Below are 23,226 nucleotides of genomic sequence, written 5' to 3'. Positions count from 1 at the left end.
GCTGTCACTGTTAATAATGAAATATCTGTGTTTCCAGGCATTCCTTAGTCCTGAAAATCCTGAGGAGCCTTACCTGGAAGGCATTGGCTTTAACTGTGTGGCTCCAGGAAAACGCTTTATGCCAATGGACAGTTTGTCAGGAGGTGAAAAATCTGTGGCAGCCCTGGCCCTTGTGTTTGCTATACACAGGTAAAAGTAATACTAGGCTCTTACCCAGGTATGTGGCTAAGTAAGTGGCAGGAAGATAGTGTTATACTTACAAACCTGTTGGGAAAAGAATCTGCTAATAGCGTAGTCAGACATTATTAAAGTCCTTATTCTTTACTTGTCATTACTTCTTACCAAAATGTTATGATAAAGTAAGAGAAATCTGTAAAGTACTTAGAATGTTCATTAACGTTTTTGCATCTAAATGCAAACTACTATCTTGTTTTCTACAGTTTTCGGCCAGCACCTTTCTTTATTTTAGATGAGATAGATGCTGCCCTGGATAACACAAACATCGATAAAGTAAGTTGGTCCCTTTCACTTTATCTTTCTATCAACAATATAGTGCTATCTTTTTGTATAAGGATGGCTACTTTTCATTATAGGTTGTTGGTATAAAGAGATTGGTTACGCTGTCTTAACCTGTTTTAAAATATACTGAGTTTATTTAAATCCATGAAGGCATGCCATGCTGTGCCATGTGTGATACAGTCTGACAGGAAGGTCACTGGTGAAGTGCTGGTGGGTTGGTTCAGTTGGAATTTTTAAGGCCTTTGAGTTCCCTTACCTCTAAGAAGTATTAAAGAGTGCATGTGCCTGTTGGAATCGAGTCATTCTATCACTGGAGTATTGCTCTTATCTAATTGGCCAACTACACATTAAAACCAATGGGAGGCTATCATTCCCATTGGTTTGGCCACATGAATTCTTGCTTGATTAAAATACCTTTCTGTCCTCCTCTTAATTTCTCTTCCCCTTTTTGCTAACAACTATTCACTGCAACAAAGCATTATGATAGAATAGAAACAGTACATTGGCAAGTTGTATGTTTATAAGATGTATATCCAAGAAAATAAAGAACATCAATGCAGAAGTTTTAAGTATTTTAAGTTCTGGTCTAATGTATATTTAGGAAAGTATCATCTATAAATAATACTTCATGGCCAAAAGCAGTTAAGCTTGGATTATATTACATATCAGGGTTAACCCTGAAATTGCCTTAGTACTGTCTGTATTAGGCCTTTCATTGAGTCCTTGGGGCCCAGCTAATCTGCTTCCTGCTTTCAAGTTGAATTGTGCTTTTGCCTGTTCTGTGATCATCCTGGCTAGAGCCGCTCGTCTGCCATGAAGCTGCAGCACACCAGCTGCACCACCCTGGGTGGTGCTTGGATTACTGCCCTTCTGCAGTCCTCTGCCTGCCTGCTCTGCCCTGGCCAGGTGCAGTGCAGAGGGACTGGGGCAGAATGACAAACAGAGCTGCTCTTTTCCCATCAACAGCGTGCGATACAGGTGGTAATGTGTAATGTGCTTGGAGAGCAGCTGCCCTTGAAATGCCGGAAGACGTTGACAGAACATCTGTTTCCTAAAAAATTCCTTGAATTGGCTTCAATGTTTATCTAGGGATTCTTATAAGGAGAGTCACATTATTATTTGAGCATGTGTGAAAAGTGTTTTAAATTGCGGAATGAGCAAAAGCAAAATTGCCGTGATCTGCAGGTATAATTAATTTTTCCCTGCACCCAGAGTCTTTCATATCTTGTTCCTTATCTCTGAGATACAGTTGTTAGTGGAAAGTACCACAGCCTTCAGACAGAGGAATTAAATACTTCAAGTGAGCAAAAAGGATGCATGGTATATATGTTGCTAGTACTCACTGGTATCCAGGTTTTCTGAATCACAGAATCACAGAATGGTTTGGGTTGGAAAGGACCTTGAAGATCATCCAGTTCCAGCCCCCCACCACAGGTGGCTCAAAGCCCCATCCAGCCTGGTCCTGAACACTGCCAGGGATGGGGCATTCACAACTTCCCAAGTCTTTTTCTGCCCATTCTTACTGTTTATGTTGAAGTAGATCTCCAATAATTTACTTGTAATTGCACTGTAAAATGAATGTGAATCATGTAACTCCCTAAAGACAGTGCTTCCATTAAGAAGATGACTTCTATATCACATCAATAAAACAGTGCAGGCAAAAGTTGCATTAAAAATGTACAGGTTTTCCTTCATTCAGCATTTAATTTATATTGTGGGACACTGCCTTACTCAGTCACCAATTTATCAGTTCATGTTTGTCCTTTATTTTGCTGGTAATTATAAAAAATGATGCTTTCTGCAGTGAACTAATACATTTTGAGGACCTTAGTATACTGCCAGTAACAATGTTTTCACGCTTTTTTTTCCTGTTTGGGAATTTCCACCTTTCTTTGTTGTTCTGTGAAGTGCAATATTTTGCATTGACACTGGCCTTTTTCTGTACCTTTACTCATTGGAGTGAATGATTATTTTCTTGAGCATTTTCACAAAGCAAATGTGAGGGGTTGTCTTAGGAACATGCAAAGTGTCTGTCGTAAGACTATTTTATTTCTCATTTTATCCATGCTTCCTAACTGAGTTACTGAATTCTGGAGCTAATGTAGTTTAGTTCTTCCCTCATCATTCCCTCATTACAGCATGGTTTAAGTCTGCCAGAGCTAACTAATATTTGGCTTCTTCCCAAAGGTATCAAGTTTCATTAGAGAGCAGGCACATGAGCAGTTACAAATGATAGTTATTTCTCTAAAGGAAGAGTTTTATTCCAAAGCAGACGCATTGATTGGAGTGTGTCCAGAGGTAACAATTAATTATTACCAACTTTTGTTAAATAGTACACACTGGGGTTTGTTGAAGTACTGATTTACACTTTAAGTGTTACTCCAGTGAATCATGTATGTAATTGTGTTGCTGGATTTGAACTACCCTATGTTCAGAAGTAAGTGCAGGTGCTGGCTTGATGAAAAGATCATTTTGGTAACTCAAGCTTGTTATTGCATCTCACAGTAATTTATGAAATGCTTATTTCAAATGACAGAAGTGTTTTCAATTGTATAATCTTTCCTTCTTTTAGCGTGATGACATTATGTTCAGTCGAGTCCTGACTTTGGATCTTACAGAGTATTCAGACACTGATGACCAGGAAAGAACAGAGACGCACAAACGCAGTTCAGAATAAGGTGTGGATGATTGCAGGGCCAGGTGACAACAGCGGCAACTGTGTTTACAGGTGCCTGTTATAAAGCTGAATCTGCATGTGGCCATTAGAGGTTGTTAGACAAATGTTTCCCTTTCAAATGAAGCAGTTTTCTAGAATGTTGAAGTAACTGTTATTCATTGATACAGTTCTGTTAACAAGAGAGTGCCAGATGTTGTTCCTGAAGTGCAGGTAAGCCTCTCGCTTTTCTCATGAACAGTAACCTGCTTAGCCGTATCCCCAGTGCACTGCTTAGACGCGCACTACCACTGGTCAAGACCTTTTGCAGTCTGGCTCTTCTATACTGCAGCTCCATCCATCTGCCTTCATATAGGATTATTTTCTGTTTCTTAAAACAAGTTACTGGAATCTGCCCGTTGTCTCAGGTGATTCCTGTGCTGGCCAGTAAGACTTCAGTCTTCCGCTGCAACCTTATGAAAATACTAGTTACTTTACAAAAGCACACGATACGTCTCTATAAGCATTATGCAACCTGGAGATATTTCACCTGTGAGGTATTTCACCCCACCCAAAAGTGGAAGAAATAAAACAGCCTTAGAAAAAAGTCTGTTGGTTTGCAGTTAAGACTGTTATTACCTAGTTATCCCAGTGAAGCCCAGTTTATTTTGATGGCCATGCTTCATCCAGGGAGCCAAGTTAATGAAGTTGGTTATGGAACACTGAGAGAGGCTGAATCACTTCATCTGGCTTATGTTTCACCTCAGTGTATGCTGAAGAGCTTCATTTGGTTTATGGTTGTTCATAATTAGATCTTATGTTCATATACTAGCTTCCTTGTGTAAGCAGTACAGCGGACATCTACTTTGTAATGTACCCCTGATACTGTGCTTGTTGCACACAACTGGTGTCTGGTCAGGTGGGGTTGCTGCATGGAAAGGAATGATGTGAGCAGTAATAACAGGTTCCTCTGGGAATGTTTCAACAATGTAAGTGTGCCAACTTATATTGTAGACAGATGTATGTCAAATAGTAATGTTACTGCCATAGTCTATTAAATAAAATAATTTACTCTGTAAGTCATGAATTAGCATCAGTCCCTTAATTCAGGCTCCATTGACAGATGTGGAAATACTTATAGTAGTCGGAAGGATGAACAGAAGAGCAGCCTCTGGTGATATTTCAGAGCTCTTCGAGCTACATCAGATGCTGTATTTCAAATACTGAAGTTTGGGTTGGTTTTTGCTTATTTAACTATTTGCTGAAATAGGAAAATACAGCAAAGAATTGAATGGTCTGAAGAATGGTGAAAGGTACATCTTTTAGGTACTATACAGCAGTGGTCTGTTTAGCTTTAAGTATTTTATTAAGGGAGTGAATGCCATCATCAGAAATGTCCTATCACCATCATTACACAGGACAAGAAATGGTCAACAAGTGGGTTTTTTTTACTAAATGTCTTCCATTTATACTTATTTTTAAAGAGCCACCCCCAGTAGAATTGGCAAACATCGTTTGACATACCACTTTGTAAGTTAGCTCTTTCACAGTGCTCAGGTAATAGTAATGGGGCCTTGAACAAGTTACTCTTTAATTTAACAGGTAAATGGAACAGCCAAGTTTCAAGGTGTCCCTTTTGACTGTATTTCAAACCCTAAGGTAGCTACAAAGCAGTCCCATCCCTAAGATTCTTTGATGGGGGAGGAAACCAAAACCAGGCACTTCTACCTTCTTATGGTGCATGTTAGGAATTAAAATAACCCCTTTACTTACGCATCATCTACTTTTCAGCATACAAGTAAGTGGCACTTGAGTCAGGGGAAGCTATTGTACAAGTTGCAGTGCAGCAGTGACTGCAGGGACAGCAGAACTGCCAATGCTAGGCATAAGCTTCCCTCACCAAAGAAGGGAATGTGATTTCCTACCCTGGATCTGACTGCAGGCACAGGATAAGGAGTTACATAGGCATAAATAACTGCAGTAATCAGTGTCATAAATAGCTCATCTGATTTATTTTGCTGCAACTTGAAGCAACAGTTTGTGTTCCAAGCTGATCCATCAGCATCCAAAATACCATGACTATCACTTCTCAAAAAAAACACATTCATGTTGACTAGAGAAGCAAATTGTAGAGGTGAGAGTCTTTTAGTGCTGCCACTAAAAGACTTAACTTTCAGAAGTAATGTATGCATAAATACAGTCTCTCAAAGGGAAAGGATGAGTGTGGTCTATATTCAGGCTGGTCTTGCTTTTGATTTTTACCTTTAAAAAAAACCCAACAGATCAAGCCTTGAGAACTGATACTTGAGATCCTTAGCAATTGTACCGCATATAAAAAGCCAAGTATGGGTTTAGGAGAGAGGAATACAGTGTTCATGTGGTATGTCAGATCACTTTTCTTGGCATAATGTCTTCAGGTCTTTATCTACTTAAGGGACAAAACCCCACACACCACAAAAACTTGACCCATCTCAGTAATTAGTCCAGAAAGAAGCATGCACCTTACTTCTAAGCTCTTCATTCTGTACACATACATACTAGAGAACAAGCAGAAGCTGTTTCTGTGACCTGGGAGTAAAGAGTTGACATACCATGATTCAGATAGCAAGGTCGTGACAGGCCCACCACTTCCACTCCCTGTACGTCCACATTTTGGTGGTGTGATGTGACCTCCGCAGGCATAACAGATCAAATCCATGGGGAACATAAGCAGAGATACCTGACTGAATCAACCCTCCAGGACTGCCAGATACAAATGTGTCAGTGTCAAAACAATATGGCCCTGAAGGTGCTCGCTTGCAGACACTGAGGTAAGAGGCAGCTTAGAAAATCCAAGATGATTACCAGTGCTGGCAACTGGGTTGGTAATTTTATCATTTTAGGGCTGAGACAATTCAGTGGTAGGTGAAGTAACACCACCTCATCAAAAAAAACCCTAAGAGTTAATGTGCTCAATGATTGGAGTAGTTCAAATTAGGTAAAACTTGCATACTAGAAATTGTATCCAGATACATACTTACATACTAACTGGGTTTAATTCTGCTGCATTGAGACTATCCATTATCTGCTTGCTGAGAGAATTGGCAGCATACTATTTGGATTTAAACAATGTTTAAACTATTTCCATAGAAACCCACTTCAAACAAGTCAGCTCTTGTGTATATGTATGTCGTGTCCTTGCTGGTACATCACTATTGCATCCTTTTCTCCCTGTATGATCTCAACATGCTGACAAATGCAAACAAATACTCATGGTAAAGGTGTAAAATACGCACGTTATCATGACATGAGTTCTGTAACTGTGACACAACACTTCTGATGGCTTGGGAAGCTGCATCGAAGCTTGTAAGCAGCCTTGTGCTGACAGAGCCCTGAGGAGTTCAACCTCCAACTGCCTAACTGCCGTTCAGCTGATGAGAACAGAAAGCCCTTCATTTTAGAGAAAACTAGAGGAGAGTTGTGGGTATGACACAAGTAATTCCTGAGAGATTCAAATGTTACCTCTGTTGAGGCTTCATGAAGAGCTTGGTCCAAGTGGCTTGAAGCACAGGCAGAGAAAACTTGCAACTGCTTCTGGAACAGTTTTAGTAGTGTGGAAGTGCCCACAGAGCAACGTGTGTGACTCTCAATCTTTACATACACAACACATTTACAGCTTTAAAAAAGAGAAGGCTACAATGCACAATTTTTATTCCACTTAAAACCATGGAAATTCTCAGCTCAAAACTTTCTAAGCAGCAGATGTAAAACTGTAACTTGACAATTACTAATTGTCAGTCCGCTGGGCTTGCCAAACACCATTTCAAATGAATTTTTGAAAACAGGACTGTCCAATCATTTACCTAATACATGTCTGATGGAAAGTAAGCACAACTGTTTCAAAGAGACATTTACAGTACTTCAAAAGAAACAAATTCCTGGTTTTCTGGGAAAAGCAGTAATATTTATTCTCATTTGTTTTTACTTTAGGAGACACAACCATAAGAACATTTGTGCTTGTTCTGATCAAGGGTTCATCCTGCCCACTCTTCAGGTGTTACTGACCACAGATGACTCTCCGAGGTGTATTTGGTTCTACGTCAGTATTCACCACACAAGCTAGCACAACAACTGTTGTTGAGAAAGTCTGGCTTTTATGGTTACTTTGCAAATAAGTGAAAATGCATTCAAATCATACAGTGATGACACTGTACACAGTCAAGGATTTAGTAACACCCTTGACTTGCAGAACTACCTTTACAGATTTCTGATTCCTGTTAATCTGGTAATATGGATGTAATATGGAAATAACACCTTTTATTTCACAATCCGCTGAAACCATAATGTTTTACATGAAACGGCCTTAGCCAAAGCAATTAATAGACATGTAGATAAGGTTGCTAGCTAATGCCTACACAGGACACATTGCTGAGAATCCCCATGCCCTCCTGCTACATTCAGCACAAACTGTTTGTTTACAAAGTGCTTAACCAAGTATGAAGCACTCAGTTGAGAAACTTATTTCTGGGATTAGTTCAAGTTTTCAAGCATGATGTTCATCTCGTATCCAATTTTCAGGGATGTATTTCCACTGTATTTTCAGATTTTCGTTAAGAGTCACTTTTGTATAACCTTTGTAACATAAGTTACCTGGATTTCTGTTCACTTTCAATTGTTGATCATTCTGATGAATCCATTGCTGAGCCCTAAGTAAAACAAGCCTAATTCTTAATGCTTCTACCTTAAAAAAGGTTATCCATGTAGCTGAGAAATACTTGTGTCTTTATTCAAGATAAAAATTGTCATACTCACTAAAAATTTTAAGCAAATTAATGCATTTCTTGAATTCATTTTTAATTTGACCACATTTGTGGAAGACAGACTTCTGCAACACGTGATGGTGAGAGGCTCTGTGGCAGCCACCTGGCTGCTCCACCTGACCACATGAGTTTTTAATTTGCAAGTATTTTAAATAAAACTTTATTTCTGTATCATCTCTACTGTCTTATGTCTAAAGCACAAGAAGGACTGCATCTTGGCACGAGAACCTGGCTACAAAGTTTGGCTACTTAGAAATCCCCAAGTTTCATTACATTAATTATTGGGATTAGTTTTTATGAGGATGTATTTTTTGTTTGGCTTTGAAACATATCTTAGTTTGTGGTTGTGGACATTGCAGGCTCCAGACCCTAATCCCTCAAATAAGCATTCTGCCAGACCCTACAGTTTATAAGGCCACTTACCGACTGTCAGGTTCACATGCTAGAAGCTAGTTTGGAAGCAAGAGGCCTATGGTTGGAGACTGGAGAGAAACAAAACAATCACCCTATGGCAGAGGTTCATCAGCATGTGTTTTTTTTTTTTTGAGGAAAACAACAGATCTCTTCTGCAGATGCACCCAGCATGTCTTCTCAAATAGAAAAATCTTTCCTCATCTTCTCCATGTTCCCTTCCTTCACCGATAGCATCCTACAAAGATGCTCCACCATCATCTGAAGAATGTCAGCGCTTTCAAAATTCAGAACAATAACCTATCTAGAGCAAAATACTTCAAAATCTAGAGAACAAGATTATATATGGAAAAGTTATGAACTTGCTTTTTGGAAGCAGAAGCTGTGCCAATAAGTGGCAGCAAATATCATTTAGTAACGGCTAAATGGCTACAAATGATCAAGTTCGAATCTCCATGCCTTTGAATACTGAGCAACTGTGACGTCTTGAATATTCCCTTATTAGGTACAATAAACACTTCTTCAGTGATCATGCCTAGAAAAATAGGTTTGGGGCACCAGCGTTCAACACTGGTTTCCTTTTAAGGCACACTGGGCTAACAAAAGGTGTGTGCACTAGCTTTTCAAAGAACCTTTCCTTGTGGCAGCCTGGAAATCGTAGAATCACAGAATGGTTTGGGTTGGAAAGGACCTTAAGATATCTACTTCCAACCCCCCTGCTATGGGCACGGATGCCTCGCACAAGACCATGGTACCCAAGGCTCTGTCCCCACTGTAATCCAGGAATGCCTGGAGGCACTGAATGGGAGCCGGGTCTGTACTCCAAACACAGGGGGGTTCAGACCAAATTCTAATTGCATATGTTTCTTCCTGGCCAAGAAAATTTTGTTTAAGCATCTACCCATGAAATAACAGCTCTTTTCACTGACTGAAACGTCAAGGTAGCGCTTTGACTGAATAAAACGGTTTTCCCAGGCAGTTCAATACAAGGAGACACCCCAGAAAGTTGAATACGAAGAAAGCTCCAGGCAAAGGTAAAACCACTTTCCCCCATCTGTCCCACTCCGGACGATCTCTGGAAGCAGACGGCGGCACCGATGGTCCGTATCAGCAACCCAGATCTGATGCTGCCGGCGCTGCGGGAGCATCCCCTCCCCACAGCTTTTACCGCCGGCTGGGAAACAGCTGCCCCGAAGCTGGAGTCCGCCCGGGAACGGTTCCCGCCCGTTGATCTGCTCATACAAATGAGCCCGCTGGGAGTCTGTATGGAATAGAAGAACCTCTTCTCAGCTCCAGGAGAAAGGGAACCCATAAACTTGAAGATCAGTGGTGTTAGTGCTTCTGACAGCATTCAAGATGACAAATTATTATTAGGGAAGGAGAAAGCAGAACAAAGCTCACATGAAAAGATAAATAAGCAACAAAAAGAGACTGCAGCTACCTTCTGTGGCTATACAGCACGCTGGGCTTGGTTGCCTGGATTTATAGAGGCGTAAACGGGGGCTAACGGTGTGACTCGCAGTGACAGCAGAGCAGCCCTTTACTTGCAATTCACTTTTGAGAGCCAATAGCCAAAGCTCTCTTCTACTTCAAACTGCTTGTCTTTTTGTTTTGGTTGATTTTTGTTGTTTTTTTGTTGTTTTTTTGTTTTTTTTTTTTGGGGGGGGGGGAGAGGGTTGGTTGGGTGTTGGTTTTTTTTTTGGGGGGGGGAGGGGGAGGAGGGTTGTTAGTTTTTAATCTCTTCTAATTGCTTACACCCAAATTCCAGTTGCAAAACTGTGTTGAAAATGCGCCATTCTCTTAACTGGGGTTTTCAAAACTACTCATGGTACCATCTTAGAGACTTTTGAGGACTTGAAGTTCTTACTGGCATAATAGGTTGCCCAGAGAAGCTGTGGCTGCACCTATCCCTGGCAGCATTCAAGGCCAGGTTGGACAGGGCTTGGAGTAACCTGGTCTAGTGGAAGGTGTCACTGCCATGGCAGAGGGGATGGAACAAGATGATATTAAGGTCCCTTCCAATCCAAAACCTTATATGATTTTGCATATCTCTAAGCTTTCCAAACATAGATCTTAAAAGATTTTCTTATTTTCTCTGGTCAGTTTCTTCAATTGTTTTGGGATGCAATCAGGATTCACAGGTTTTGCATGCCTGAATGGTAGATTTGACTGTTCTCTTTTGTTCATTAAATGTTAGTGTTTTATCGATATAATGGTATAGTTTCAGGAAGAGTTTTGGTGAGGATGGCCAGTTTTGCAGAGAAAACAAAACCCCGCTGTTTTTACTCCATATTCGCTATTAATTTTGGCAGGAATAGTTGTGCTGGCTGAACTGACTTCACGAACTTCCAATTTGTATATTAACATTGTGTCCTTGTGAACTGTCCATGTAATAGTCCCTAGACATCTCTTCTCATTTTGTCATATTTTCTTACATTAATATATTGCAGTGTCCCTTAGAACGCTTCATAAGGATTTGGAGACTCATAGTGATAAGGAAGATGGAGAATAGGATTAGAGAGAATGGGAAAGGAGATAAAAAAAAATGTAACTCACCTGAGACCCGAAGTCTGGTTGAGCTAGCGAGGCTCTGCAATGCTTTTAGCTCTTTGCCTTGCACCCTTCGCTCCTGCCAGTCAGTCAGCGAGGTATTTCGTTCAGGGTTCGGTAAACCTGAAGGTCAAAGATGTTTTAGGAGCAGCAGATGATATTCTTCTAGTTAAGCCCCAGTAACTATGTGTGAAATCCAGCTTGGAATTCCGTTTGACACTGTGTTGTAATAACATTAGAATATATTACTAAATAATTTACTGAATACTCATAATATTTTTTCAGCTGTAGATAGGAGTCACAAAGACTTGCTAAATATTTTGCTGAGCCTGAGACTCAAGGTCAGACTCATCCTGTAGATTTACAGTACCTAATACCCTTCCTTGTTTCACACAGATTTTAGAAGTAGTATAAGAGGAAATATTTGTGAGGAAAGGCCCTTGAAAGCTTTTCCATTTCTCAGTCTGAATCAATTCCTCTGCTAAATGTTATTACCTTTTCCTGGAAGTCTTGCTTCTTCCATATCCTTAGACTACAATAACCATTATTTTAAAACCCCAACAGTGCCCCCAACAATAATAAATTACATAAGCTCTGGATTCTTTTCTGAGGGGTTAGGAAAGTCACTAAGGACAAAGATTGTCATCACTTGCCAATCAAATAAGGTACAAAAGTAACCATATAAAATACAATCAAAAAGGAGGTTTGCCATGCTTTTCCAAACATACAACAAGAGGTAACAACATTATTTTCTATTATATTTCCTTGTCATTGTTTGAAATATATATGACAGAGACAAGCAAAAACCATTACAAGAAAAGCAGCATAAAGTTTGGTAGCAAAAGTGGCAGGGAGAAGAGGATGCTGCAGTGTGTTGAAACCTGTAAGCTTTGAAATAGGAAGGAGTTTCTTTCAAGAAGGAATAAAGAAAGGCAAGTATTGTTGCTACAATCAAAAATATAATCATTACAGAATCTTACCACTTATTCAACCTGAGATTTCTCTTTCACATTATAGAAAATTCAGATATTTCTCTTAAGTATACTAAACAATAAGTTAATTTGGTTGTTTATTTTGGGCTTTCTTGCAGACTTTGGAAATACTACTCAAAGTGATGTAATCAGGATAAGAAATGCAGCTGGTGGGTTTTGGCTGGAAGGAGCAACGCATCTGATTTATTAGTCTGTGCTTTTATGCACTGAGATGTGATGTTGATTTACTTTTCACATCTTGCTTTTTAATAAGTTATGATAAAGTAAATATAAAGTAAATCCTAGTTTACATTATGCCAGAACCTGCTGGTTTGAAAGAAAGCAAGTAAAACTTGTAATGAAAGTTTATTGAGCTTGCTGAAAGGTATCTTAAAGATACTAACTCATGTCTTCATTTTTTTCATAGCAGGAAGCTGATTTGCCACTGTTGATTGAGATAAAATTCCTTTTACATGAACAATGGAACTTCTAGTTACTCCTTGACAGGTGATTATTTTTTTCTACCTTGGAGCTGACTGGATCTTACTAATTTGTCATCTTTGTAAACAGAATAATTTATAAAATGTCTTGAAGAACAAAGATACTATCAGAAATTTAAAGTATGTTTTCAAAGGCTAGTGTCAGTTCACTTAGAGTTTACCTATGATTAATGTGGAGATTAATTTTCAAGGGCAACCTTTGACTTCCAGTACTGTTTGTGTATAAGCCCTGTAGAGTGACATGATCTGTAAAATGATTTGGTATGTAACTGCAGGTGTACTCTAGAGAGAGATTAGTTTTAAAACGGCCAAATGACAAGCACATCTTCAGTGACAGATACCAACAAGGCCTCTCCCTACTTACAAGAGCTTTAACTACAGGCAAGTTCTGCATTACCTTGTGGCCACCTCCCACACCATCAGAATTGCAGTCAGTATTCTTCCGTGTGTACAATTTCTTGCTGCTGTCAGTGACACAGGGAAGGGATGATAAGTTACAGCTTCTCAGGAAATTTTTTGAGGTCTCTTTTGCACAGTAGTATAAGATTTAATAGTATAATAGTTAATAATTAATAAATATTATTTAATAAATAATATTTAGTAGTAAGATTTAAAAGGTTTCAGGAACAGATTTTACTCTACACAGAACACAGGACAAAATGCCAGATTATAAATTATTGTATTTAACCCTAAAAGGGAGCATACTACCTGTTCAATCCATTTACCATGGCTTTTTTTGCTTTTCCCCACAATAAATTATTCCAATAATTAACAGTTATTAAATTATTATTGAAATGATAATTGTAAATTAATATAAGCCCCCTTTTCCTGTAATAAAAATCCATTTTCCTATAATAAAAGTTCATACAAATAAAATGGTTTTATAAATAAAATCCAAGTAACATTAGCATCAGCAAGAGTGTATTCATTTCTGTATAGGCAAATATGGAAAAATACATATTAAAAAGGTTAAATGATGTGGGAAATTAGCTCTGTTAGCTGCAGTCTTTCTGACCTTGAATTTAGTTTGAACTGTTTATAACAAAGTCTGAATATATGAGTTTGCTCTGAAAAACTAAGGAGTTGTCTTTTGCATCTCTCTGACAAAAAAATATCCAAACCAAAACCCAACAAAACAAAGGAGCTCTGTCACAAGGTCCTGTTCTGTTGCTGTTCTGAACAGCAACAATGTGTGAAGCAGCGTGAAATGGAGATAAGCCATTTTGAAGGAGAGGCAGAACTGTAATGGAGGAAAGAAGAAAAACAAAACCAAAGAAAAGACAGTAGAAAGAAAAGGGGGGAGGGGAGAGAGAGAAGAGAGAAAAGGTAAAATTAAATGAAATATTATAAAGACTGGAAGGAATGAATTTAAATCAAGCATATTACTATAAAGAATGGGCAGAGAGGAAGCCAGACAGGAAGTTGCAAATACTCACATTATATACCTTTTTTCCCCAATTCTCTTCCCCATCCCACTGTGGAGAATCGAGCCAGTGGCTGCCCAGCACTTAGCTGCTGGCTGGGGTGAAAGCATGACAGGGGTATAGATGAGGTTATATGTATTTGTAATTCATGTGAAGTCAGGATCAAGTCTACAAGGGAAGCTGCAAATGTAGCACTTAAGTCCAGGGATGTAAGCCAAATTAAATCTTACTTAAGCAGCAATGTTCTTTTTATCCAGCCAGCTGCTATGCCTTGTATACTGCAGTATGCCTAAAGGGAAATGAGGCATTATAGAACATTTACATTATGTTTGCTTGGATTAATATCACCGACAGATGAGAACCATATTATATATCATATATGATTTTTGGTGTGAGATCTCAGTTACAGATCCTATTTAACGCATGTTGTAACAAAGTTTTTCACTATAATGTATGCTATCATTCCAATAAAGACTATAGGTCCTGGCCCAGGAATATTGGAACACTTACCTTCTATTTTTTCATCTGGGAATTTGGGCCTTCATGCAGAACACTCACAAGAAAGAAGACATTCATGTAGAATTATCATAGCAATGCCTTCAGGCCTCAGCTTTTAACTATTTGAATACTGTGTAACCCATAAATGCTTGAAAAGTTATATTATGAAGGTCCTGCATTTACAGAGAAAAAAACAAAAGCTATATGGTTACTTTTGAGTTTTAATATTTTACTAGAATATACTACAATAGGAAATTTCTGTAAGAAATTTTCAATATTATTTTATTACGTGCATTGAAGTTTTTTTAACTAGATGAGGCATAAAAGTTTCCAGAATCTCCAGTTTTACTTGATTTATTGTGCAAGTTATCAACGCCAGTACTGACTCACTTTGCAATATGTCTCTCTCTGGAATTCCTCATTCTTATGAAGAGACAAGTTGAACTGGGTTTATTCTGCTAATGCAATCTTAATTATAGAAATTGCTAGTTAGTTTGTGGGTAACTTTTTATGAGTCAGCTTTCTAATAAATGGCTGCCTTCTCCTTCTATATCCCTTCCTGGGACTCTTTAGCAATAGAGATGAAAAAAAAATTAAAACAAAAATAAAAAAAAAAAAAAAAAAATCAAACCCAATTTACCTCTCAGAGTGTTCCAGGCTGAAAAATTTCCTTGTGAGAAAATGCAGACGCCTAAGGTAGTTTCACCTAGGTGTTAGTCCCTTTTTTTTGTGGGGAGGCAAGATAGTTAAAAGGTTTTAGTAACAGGAATGTCCCAAGATTTCAATCTCATTCAGGCTCATTGTTCATTTTCACTCAGTATCTCCTCACCTGCTAGCTAGAGCAAATACTCCACACCAGGAGATGCCAGAGCTAGAAATCCTGTGCACTGGCACTCTTATATAAAAGGCTAAGATAAGATTTGGTGTCTTGAAGTGAACCAGAATTGTGATTAAAGCTTTTCAAGAGTTTTAGTACAAAAAGCCGTTGTCTTCTCTACTTCACTCTTCAACTTCTCAGCAAACTAAAAAAAACCTCAAAACCCCATAGTCTTTTGAGTCTTTCTCCACAACAGAAAATCTGTAGAATCAAAAAAGAAAATCTGTATTATCACTAGACCAGACAGTATAAGGGTATACACTCCACAAATACCGGTCTGGTTAACATTTATAAAGAATATTTACAAAGAGGCATCCCAGAAATATTTCCCAGAAAGGCATCAGAATATGTTGTAGCAAGGCAAGGCTGTTATTCACAAAAGCTCAAATTCAGTCTGCAGTCATCATGTTGTGGGCTGTGTTCCTGTTACACTACAGAAACTGGTATTTGAGCAACAGGTTCAAACACAACAATTAGTATATGGAGAATAGGCAAGTCAGTAAGATCTTCTTTTCGCCCATACTAAAATAAAATTCAAGGGAATACAAAAAATGGTGCTATTCTCCTGGTAACACAGAAACTTAACTGACACAAGTATTAATACTTGTGACTCAGTCAAATCCCTTTAATAGTTTAGTTCTGTTTAGCTTCCTGCAGTAGTTTTAATTAAATAGCTCCTGTCTGTGTGCCTAAACCATTCCATGACTTTATACAGGAGCATAGTAGGTTTACAAGTCCAGTTCTGTATTTTAGCTGTATTAATAAGTAGTAGAAATCTGAGCTGCACTGATGGGCATAGCACTTGCTTTCCGACGTAAAGGCTTTGCAATGAAAGCATTATGTAAATATTCTCATTGTTAATATAAAAAGGGTCATGTCTTTCAAGTGACTGAAAGCGAGAACAAATGATTTAACTAGAGGCTGGAAGAGCATTACAGACTTGAAGAAACCTACTGCAAGGTTTGTATACAAACAAATTTAAATAAATAATTTGCATAAGGATTAAAAGAACAATACAGTAAGGTTTAAGCCCAAACACTAAGAAGCCAGAAAACATAAAGGCAAATATTGCCTGTACATCCCTGATTTGCTTCACCATGGACTTGCATTATGACACCTCTTTATAAGAATACTTACTTCTTTCCCCCATCCTTTTGGGAACCAAATGAAAATAAATTGCAGTAAATTACTTTTTAATCAGCGCAACTAACAAGTGTCTTTCCAATGGGTAGTTACAGCCACTGGCTTAAAGCTAGGTTCATGCTGCTTCTACTGCTAAGGGGACCAGCAACAGCAACAGCAACAGCAACAGCAACAGCAACAGCAACAGCAACAGCAACAGCAACAGCAACAGCAACAGCAACAGCAACAGCAACAGCAACAGCAACAGCAACAGCAACAGCAACAGCAACAGCAACAGCAACAGCAACAGCAACAGCAGCTCCTGGCAAAACACAATTTCCCTCTATCAGAACACTTCCCTCTACCCAACTGCATCCATGGCTGCTAATTAAATGGAATCGTAATTAGCTTTGAGATTACCATGCTTCACCCAAATCTGGCTGGAGGTACCCCACAGCTCCAAGAGCTGTTGGGGGAGCTGGCCTGTTTCCTCAAGTGGTCAAGCTGAAAAATAAAGGTGGAGTTAAGCTCCTGGCCCAGGTATAGGCAGGGACCATTCGCCTCAGCAGGGTTCAGCTGTTCTTGATATGTTTTTAGCCATGGTGGCTGCTGGTCCGCAGCTGGAGGCCACAGGCAGGTGTGGGCATAGTGGTCCTGAGCTGCCCACCACAACAGCCAGCCCCTCAGGGGCACTGCCAGGGGCTCTGGAGCTGAACTGGGCGCTGCAGAATCTGTGGGTCTGGAGCTTGGCTGCCCATCACAGCTGGTAACTGCTCTTGGTGCCTTTCTCTTACAAGATTAGTCCCTTCACTGCTTCTGTACTGGTCTGCCTGAAAATCAGCACCCACACCCCAGCCTGATGGCAGGAGCCATCTTCCCCCTGTGCAGCCACAGTGCCGCCATCTTGGGAGAAGGAATCGGTGTCCCTGTCAGCCCACCAGCCTCCTCTGCAGCCTGAGCTCTCCACCCCTGCTTCTTAAAGACAAGTGTTTTGTATTTTATCCAAAACACCAGAAAAATAGCTTCCCCAAGACCATCAAGTGGAAGCTGGTCGTGCAGCAGCCTGGCATGAGGCATATAGAGGAGCCATCTCACCTTCAGTCCCCAGGCTGCTGGATTTATTGTGCCCAGTGCTATATGTGACAGCCATAGTGCACCTCTGGTGTCTCCAGCTGGCTCTTCTATCCCCATTTTGGAGAGGGGGCACTTGAAAGGTGAGAGCAGAGTTGGATGACGGGATGGGAGATTGCTGGGTCTTACTGGGGGCTTGCTTAGCCCTTCCCACATAGAAATACATTAAAATATGGTTTAGCTTGTTATGGTTTGCTTTTATGAGGAGAATAACCTGAGGTAATCTGTGCTCTGTACATATGCTATGTCTTTTCACTTGCTCACTAACGTGAAATTTCAAGCTCCTGTGCCCCAGGCACTGAAGGAAGAAACAAATAGGACAAAACTATTTTCATTAGCCTTGATCTTGGAACATGTGTTTAAGTCTATTTCATCGAGAATTTTTTAGTCTGTTGCAAAAAGCCTGCCAGAATGGTTGGATGTTGGGAAGATCATAATGTAGCTAAAACAAGGTTTCTTTAATAGAAAATGGTGGGAAAACTTAACTAGGTGTGTTATTGTCAGTGCTATTATAAAAGAGATAGCACACTGGGTGGAGACATGGTAGAAATTCCAAATTACTTGTGAAGAAACTTCAGTCAAGAAGAAACAGTGAAATATTTTACCTGACTCCTACTTTCAGATGATCAATATTATACATAATATGTACTGAAAATACATATAGGTAATACATGGAGCTGATGCAAGATATAACTCACTGGGTATTTAGGGCTTCTTACTCTTAAACAGATGCCCCACACTAGGCTACAGCATATGATCCCATGAATCCTGCATTTCTTTCCTAGCTGCTCCTGGAGGAAAGGCAGATCCAAGTTAGTTTTCCATCTTGATCCCTTGATTTTCTTTAGCCTCAGGAACAGCAGGAACTGGGGTATTTTAGGCTGAAGCCTGAATAACACCCCTCAGCCTTTGCTGGCAGCTCCCAGTTGTCAGTTTGAAGCAGCCACACAAACCATTTGTGTAACACAGTGTAGTAGGGGTGGCAGTTCTTTGAAGAGGAAGAGAGGAGTAGACATCACTGTCCCATTCTTGGAGGGCTTTTTTAACTGGAAACAGCTAATAGAGAGGCAATAAGTTCTTTACAATGTTGATAATTTTTATACCTTTCTTATAGATATTCAATGAACTTTACCAGAGTTCATTGTATCTTTATTTCTATATAATTTCACTTACTATGAGAAAATTGTTATTTTGACAATAATGTGACTTGTGGCTAGGAGAAAATTCACAATTTTATTAATTAAAAATTAACATGATTAACATTACTGCAAGGGTGGTGAGGCACTGGAATGGGTTGCCCAGGGAAAAGTTGTGAATGCTCCATCCCTGGTGGTGTTCAAGGCCAGGTTGGACAAGAGCCTTGAGTGACATGGTTTAGTGTGAGGTGTCCCTGCCCATGGCAGGGGGGCTGGAACTAGATGATCTTCAGGTCCTTTCCAACCCTAACTGTTCTATGATTCTATGATTCTAAGTCAAACTAGAGCACTAACAGTAAGAAAACCATAAATGTCTCCTGGTGTTTTATCTTGTTGACTAAATGCATTTATAGATTTACTGGGTTGTCTGTTTTCCAACAGCTCAGAAGTGGCCTTAAAATTCTCCCAGAAGCCAGTGCTTCTCTAGGCAGAAGTCCAGGACTTGTGGGATGAGTGCCCAGGGGGCATTGTAACTGAAACAATATACAGTGGTTCTGTTACACATGATTCAGTGCTCAGTGTAGGTGGAAATAATGATGTTAATATTCCATTTCTTAGAAAATGGTGCATAACATTGGGAATGTGCCAGGTATGTGCAATACCTCAAGTTTCAAACACAACGGAGGAATAAAGAAAAGGAATATATGGGCTTGAAGTAATAACATGTATGATATAAATGTTTACCTTCAAGCACGTCTTCTTCATCCTGGGATAAAGCATCTTGAATGATATAAATGGAATCCTATGTTCCTTTTATGATATTTAATTTCATGCTAATAACGTGGTGTATAAAAGCACAGCAAAAATCAGTCTTCTCCATGTATGGGATCTCAATCTTTTCTCTGTTGTGTGGAACAGATTCTGTGGTAGCAAACAAAGCAGCGCTGGGCTATCCTAGTCTCAGCAAGATTTGCTGTCTGTTTGCAGACCAGATAGCACAATGAGTTCTTGTTTTTTGCAAGAGGGGATCTCTTAAATGTTACACAGTGCAAATAAGAGGAACAGTATACACACAAGTAGGTCAACTCTTGATGCCTTGTGTCGCTTCATAGTTCCTTGGAAGTGTAATTGTGTACTCAAGCAGAAATAAGCCCCTTTAGAGATGAACTCTGTGCAAAGTGCGTTCTGACTTCTAGGACAGTTTAAGCATTGCCTGTCATAATACCCTGCAGCTGAGGCACCTGTCACATCGTCTTCAGAGAAAAGTAAAACTTACCATGTTGTGATAGTACTTGTGTGGAGGATGTACTTTGTATTATAGTTTATATGTGTGGCAACTCTACTGCATAGCTTATATACTCTATCCTATATGTATTTTTTACTGTACAACTGTGCATTTGTGAATAGTTTATTTCTGTGTTGCAAAACACGCTTGGCTCCTGGTGTGTATATATGGGTATGTAAACAGTGCGATATCATAAAGCTTAGGTTGGAAGAGGCTTCTGGAGATCTAGTCCATCATCCAAAGCAGAGCTATGTCAGACTGCTCATGGTTTTGACCAGTCAGGTTTTGGATATGTCCGAGGACTGAGAATCCACAAACTCTCTGGACACCTGTACCAGTGTTTCACCCCCTCATGGAAAATGAGGGTTTCCTTATATTATTGCATATACATTCCTTATCCAGAATAATTAGTTGGCTTATCTTCAGGTTTTTTTTCTTTGCTGTGCCCTATTTCTGTTTGCCATCTGTGGGAGAAAGCCTTCTCTTTTCATCAGCTTTGTAGTTTTTTCACCAAGGTCACATATTCTAACTGTGGCAGTTTTTAAGTGATTAAGCCATTGGACAGCAGAGTTTGGGCCTAGGTTTTAAGCAGAAAGAGAACTGCTAAGATGCTCCGGCCTTGTTATATTCGTCACCAGCAATGCAAAAACCTCTGCTTTGTGGCAGCAGTCACACCACCCAGGGCAAGGGTCCAGGCATCCCAGCCCACAAAACAGAGCCCCAGCAGTCAACATGCTAGCTCCATCTGTTGGTGAGGGCACCATGGTCTTACATGGGTCTGTCGTGTCCGGATCACTGCACTGGGATCTCCCTCACCTGAATGCTGGGTAAGTCTCAGAAATAGAGAACGCACCTTCCTCTCTCCAGACTCTAAAATGCACACTTACGCACCTGAGTGGACCATGGTTTTCATGTGATGTGCAAGTTAACCTTTGCCTTCCATAGGTACCACTACTCCTCCGATTCCAGATCGGCACTATGAGAGCCAGTTGTACCTTCTTCTCTTTGGATGGGTCTCCCTGCCCTTACCACCAAGGAAATAAGCTATTCGGATACTTCAGGGTTAATCTTCAGGTTTTCTTCATTAGGTAGAAGGCAGCACTATCAAGACTTGTGCCAGGTGGCTAACACTGACCAGTCACCTGTGGTTTGACTGAATTGTAGGAGAGTTCAGGTGATGACTATACTATGTTTTAAGAACGTATTTGCATTTAAAGTTTGCAATAACAGCCAGTTTCTGCTTCACCCATGCCTTCACCAAGCTTTCTGCTACAGCAGATGCTACTAACTGGGATATAGTGCTTGTCAAAGCTGCTTTTCAATCACTGTTTTACTAAATACTCTGACACTATGGGTGACCCCATCTGGTACCCTAGGAAGCATATTTGCTATGCATGAGAGGGCCAATCTGCAGTAATGTCTACATAAGGGCTTTTGCTTGTAAATATAGTTTCAGAGGATTTTGTTTTAAATAAAAAATGATAGCCCACTAATGTAGGTGCATTTTGCAACTATTGAGCAGTTCTATATGAATTTGGAAAGCACATAAAAAGTATTAAAAAATTCTTATTATGCTTTATAATGTGGTTCTGACTTCTTTCATAATTCACCTTTACAAGCAAATAAGTTGTATCTCTTTTTTTATCTTTATTAAAGAATAGTCCTCCTTTCATCCAAGTTTCAGCATTATTGGAATTTTAATTCAGATGTATCTTTAGTTTATGACCATCATTCATTTTTATTTGACATTCAAAGTAATGGCCAGAGTGGGCGGGGAAGAGGAAAACTGGAGTGGGAGAGGAAGGAAAAGGAATTCACCTTTGTTGAAAGCCCAACATCATAATTTATCAAGACCATAAAAAGTAGTTTATTGTGCATTTTTCAGCTAAAGATGTGAATGCCTAGTGAAAATCTGAGTAGTGAAATAGTGAACTGTAAATAACAGCACCAGCAAATATGAGACAACGCTCATTGTTAACGTATTTCAGATGTATAGCTTGTGGGCTTTTTTATTTCAACAAAAGTGTAAGCTTAATTTGCATTGGATTTATTGCTTTTAAATCAGTCATCACATTCTATTGAGTACTACAGAATAATTTTACCCAGCATAGGCTGGAAGAGCACCCTTTTCCTCACTACGGGTTATCAGAGAACTACAGCTAAATTTCTATTATCATAACTCATTTTTATTTCTTATTGTGGGTTGTCACATATTTTGACATACCACTGTCGCTTTTATGAAGGTACTCACAAATCACTATCTTTAGCTAATTCCCAGCTGTTGGAAAAGTTCGTTTTCTGAAAGGTAAAACCAGAAAGAGTAATTTTAAGTACACTGCATCTATTCAGAATGTTTTCTATATGAATTCAGTAAGTTTTGGAAGAACTCCAAAGTAAGTCTGGTTGTGCTTAAACACGTGAGGGCCCATTTAATTCAATGGGCCATTGACGAGTTGGATTGAGAACGGTCAGTTGAAGCTGAGGGCTGGCCAACTCATAGACCAAATGTTAAGTATAATTTCTACTTAATTATAGGCAATACCTTATGTGCAAGTTGTTACAGAATTTGGGAGAGGCTTGCTATATTACTGTTTTATTCACTCAGACATCACCGTATCAATTTTCAACATTGCTTTCTTTTGCAAAAAATACCTTACTTTCCCTCCCCGAGAGCGTAGCAGAAGCTTTTTAGTTGCAAGTGCAGCTGTTAAAGGATCAACATAAATTCTCATCACTGAGATCAGATCTACAAGCAGTAAAAACTTATCCAGGTGAAAACTAATCAGTTATGTGAAAAGTTTAAGTAGCCTCAGGCAAAATATTTCAAGTCATAATGGTCATAGAACATTTAAGAGATTAAATTCCCAACGGCAGTATGGACAAGGCCCCTCTGCTTCAAGAGGAAAATGATCGGCCACATGGAGGTGAGCCATGCTATGTCACTTCTTCTCAAGGCCAAAAGAAAAGGCTGTGATCTATTTCATTTAGAAGTGTGGATGTAGCCAGGGATCTGACTGTTTGCAAATTAAATGTGCCATTTGGGTATAGTCAAATCTATCATAGAATGGTTTGGGTTTGAAAGCACCTTAAGATCATCTAGTTCCAGCCTCCCTGCCATGGGTAGGGACACCTCACCCTAGACCATATTGCCCAAGGCTCTGTCCAGCCTGGCCTTGAACACTGCCAGGGATAGAGCGTTTACCACTTCTTTGAGCAATCTGTTCCAGTGCCTCACTACCCTCACAGTAAAGAACTTCCTTATATCTAACCTGAACTTCCCCTGTTTAAACCCATTACCCCTTGTCTTACCACTACAGTCCCTATAATGCATTCTGAATTCTATAAAGAAA

The 23,226-nt window shown here is 39.5% G+C and overlaps 1 protein-coding gene and 1 long non-coding RNA gene across 4 annotated transcripts in view; one reads left to right on the top strand and one right to left on the bottom strand.

The window, feature by feature from the left end:
* SMC1B (structural maintenance of chromosomes 1B) overlaps positions 1-4,226 on the top strand; it is a 34,190-nt gene extending 29,964 nt beyond the window's left edge. The window contains exons 22-25 of one of the 2 annotated variants that reach the window (XM_062634929.1): positions 38-189; positions 441-510; positions 2,707-2,817; positions 3,092-4,225. In XM_062634929.1, coding sequence (XP_062490913.1) covers positions 38-189; positions 441-510; positions 2,707-2,817; positions 3,092-3,196 — 438 coding nt within the window. In that variant the 3' untranslated portion in view covers positions 3,197-4,225. Of the gene's footprint in view, positions 1-37; positions 190-440; positions 511-2,706; positions 2,818-3,091 lie in introns of both variants that reach the window. The other variant, XM_062634930.1, reaches the window with a different exon arrangement.
* Positions 145-12,926, bottom strand: LOC134172109 (uncharacterized). Of its 2 annotated transcripts, XR_009967831.1 has the most exons (5): positions 12,801-12,926; positions 10,939-11,055; positions 5,892-6,091; positions 4,308-4,433; positions 145-264 (listed from the first exon to the last, which is right to left on the bottom strand). It is a non-coding gene; the product is annotated as an uncharacterized LOC134172109 (long non-coding RNA). The 2 variants fall into 2 exon arrangements; XR_009967832.1 differs by lacking the exons at positions 10,939-11,055; positions 12,801-12,926 and adding an exon at positions 8,395-8,463.
* Positions 12,927-23,226: the final 10,300 nt, after the last annotated feature.

The sequence above is a fragment of the Pezoporus occidentalis genome, unplaced genomic scaffold (genome assembly GCF_034315485.1).
Source record: "Pezoporus occidentalis ecotype Australia unplaced genomic scaffold, CSIRO_AGI_Poc_V1 ctg44, whole genome shotgun sequence".
In the NCBI taxonomy this organism is placed as follows: Eukaryota; Metazoa; Chordata; class Aves; order Psittaciformes; family Psittacidae; genus Pezoporus; species Pezoporus occidentalis.
This window is presented reverse-complemented; position numbering and strand designations above follow the sequence as displayed.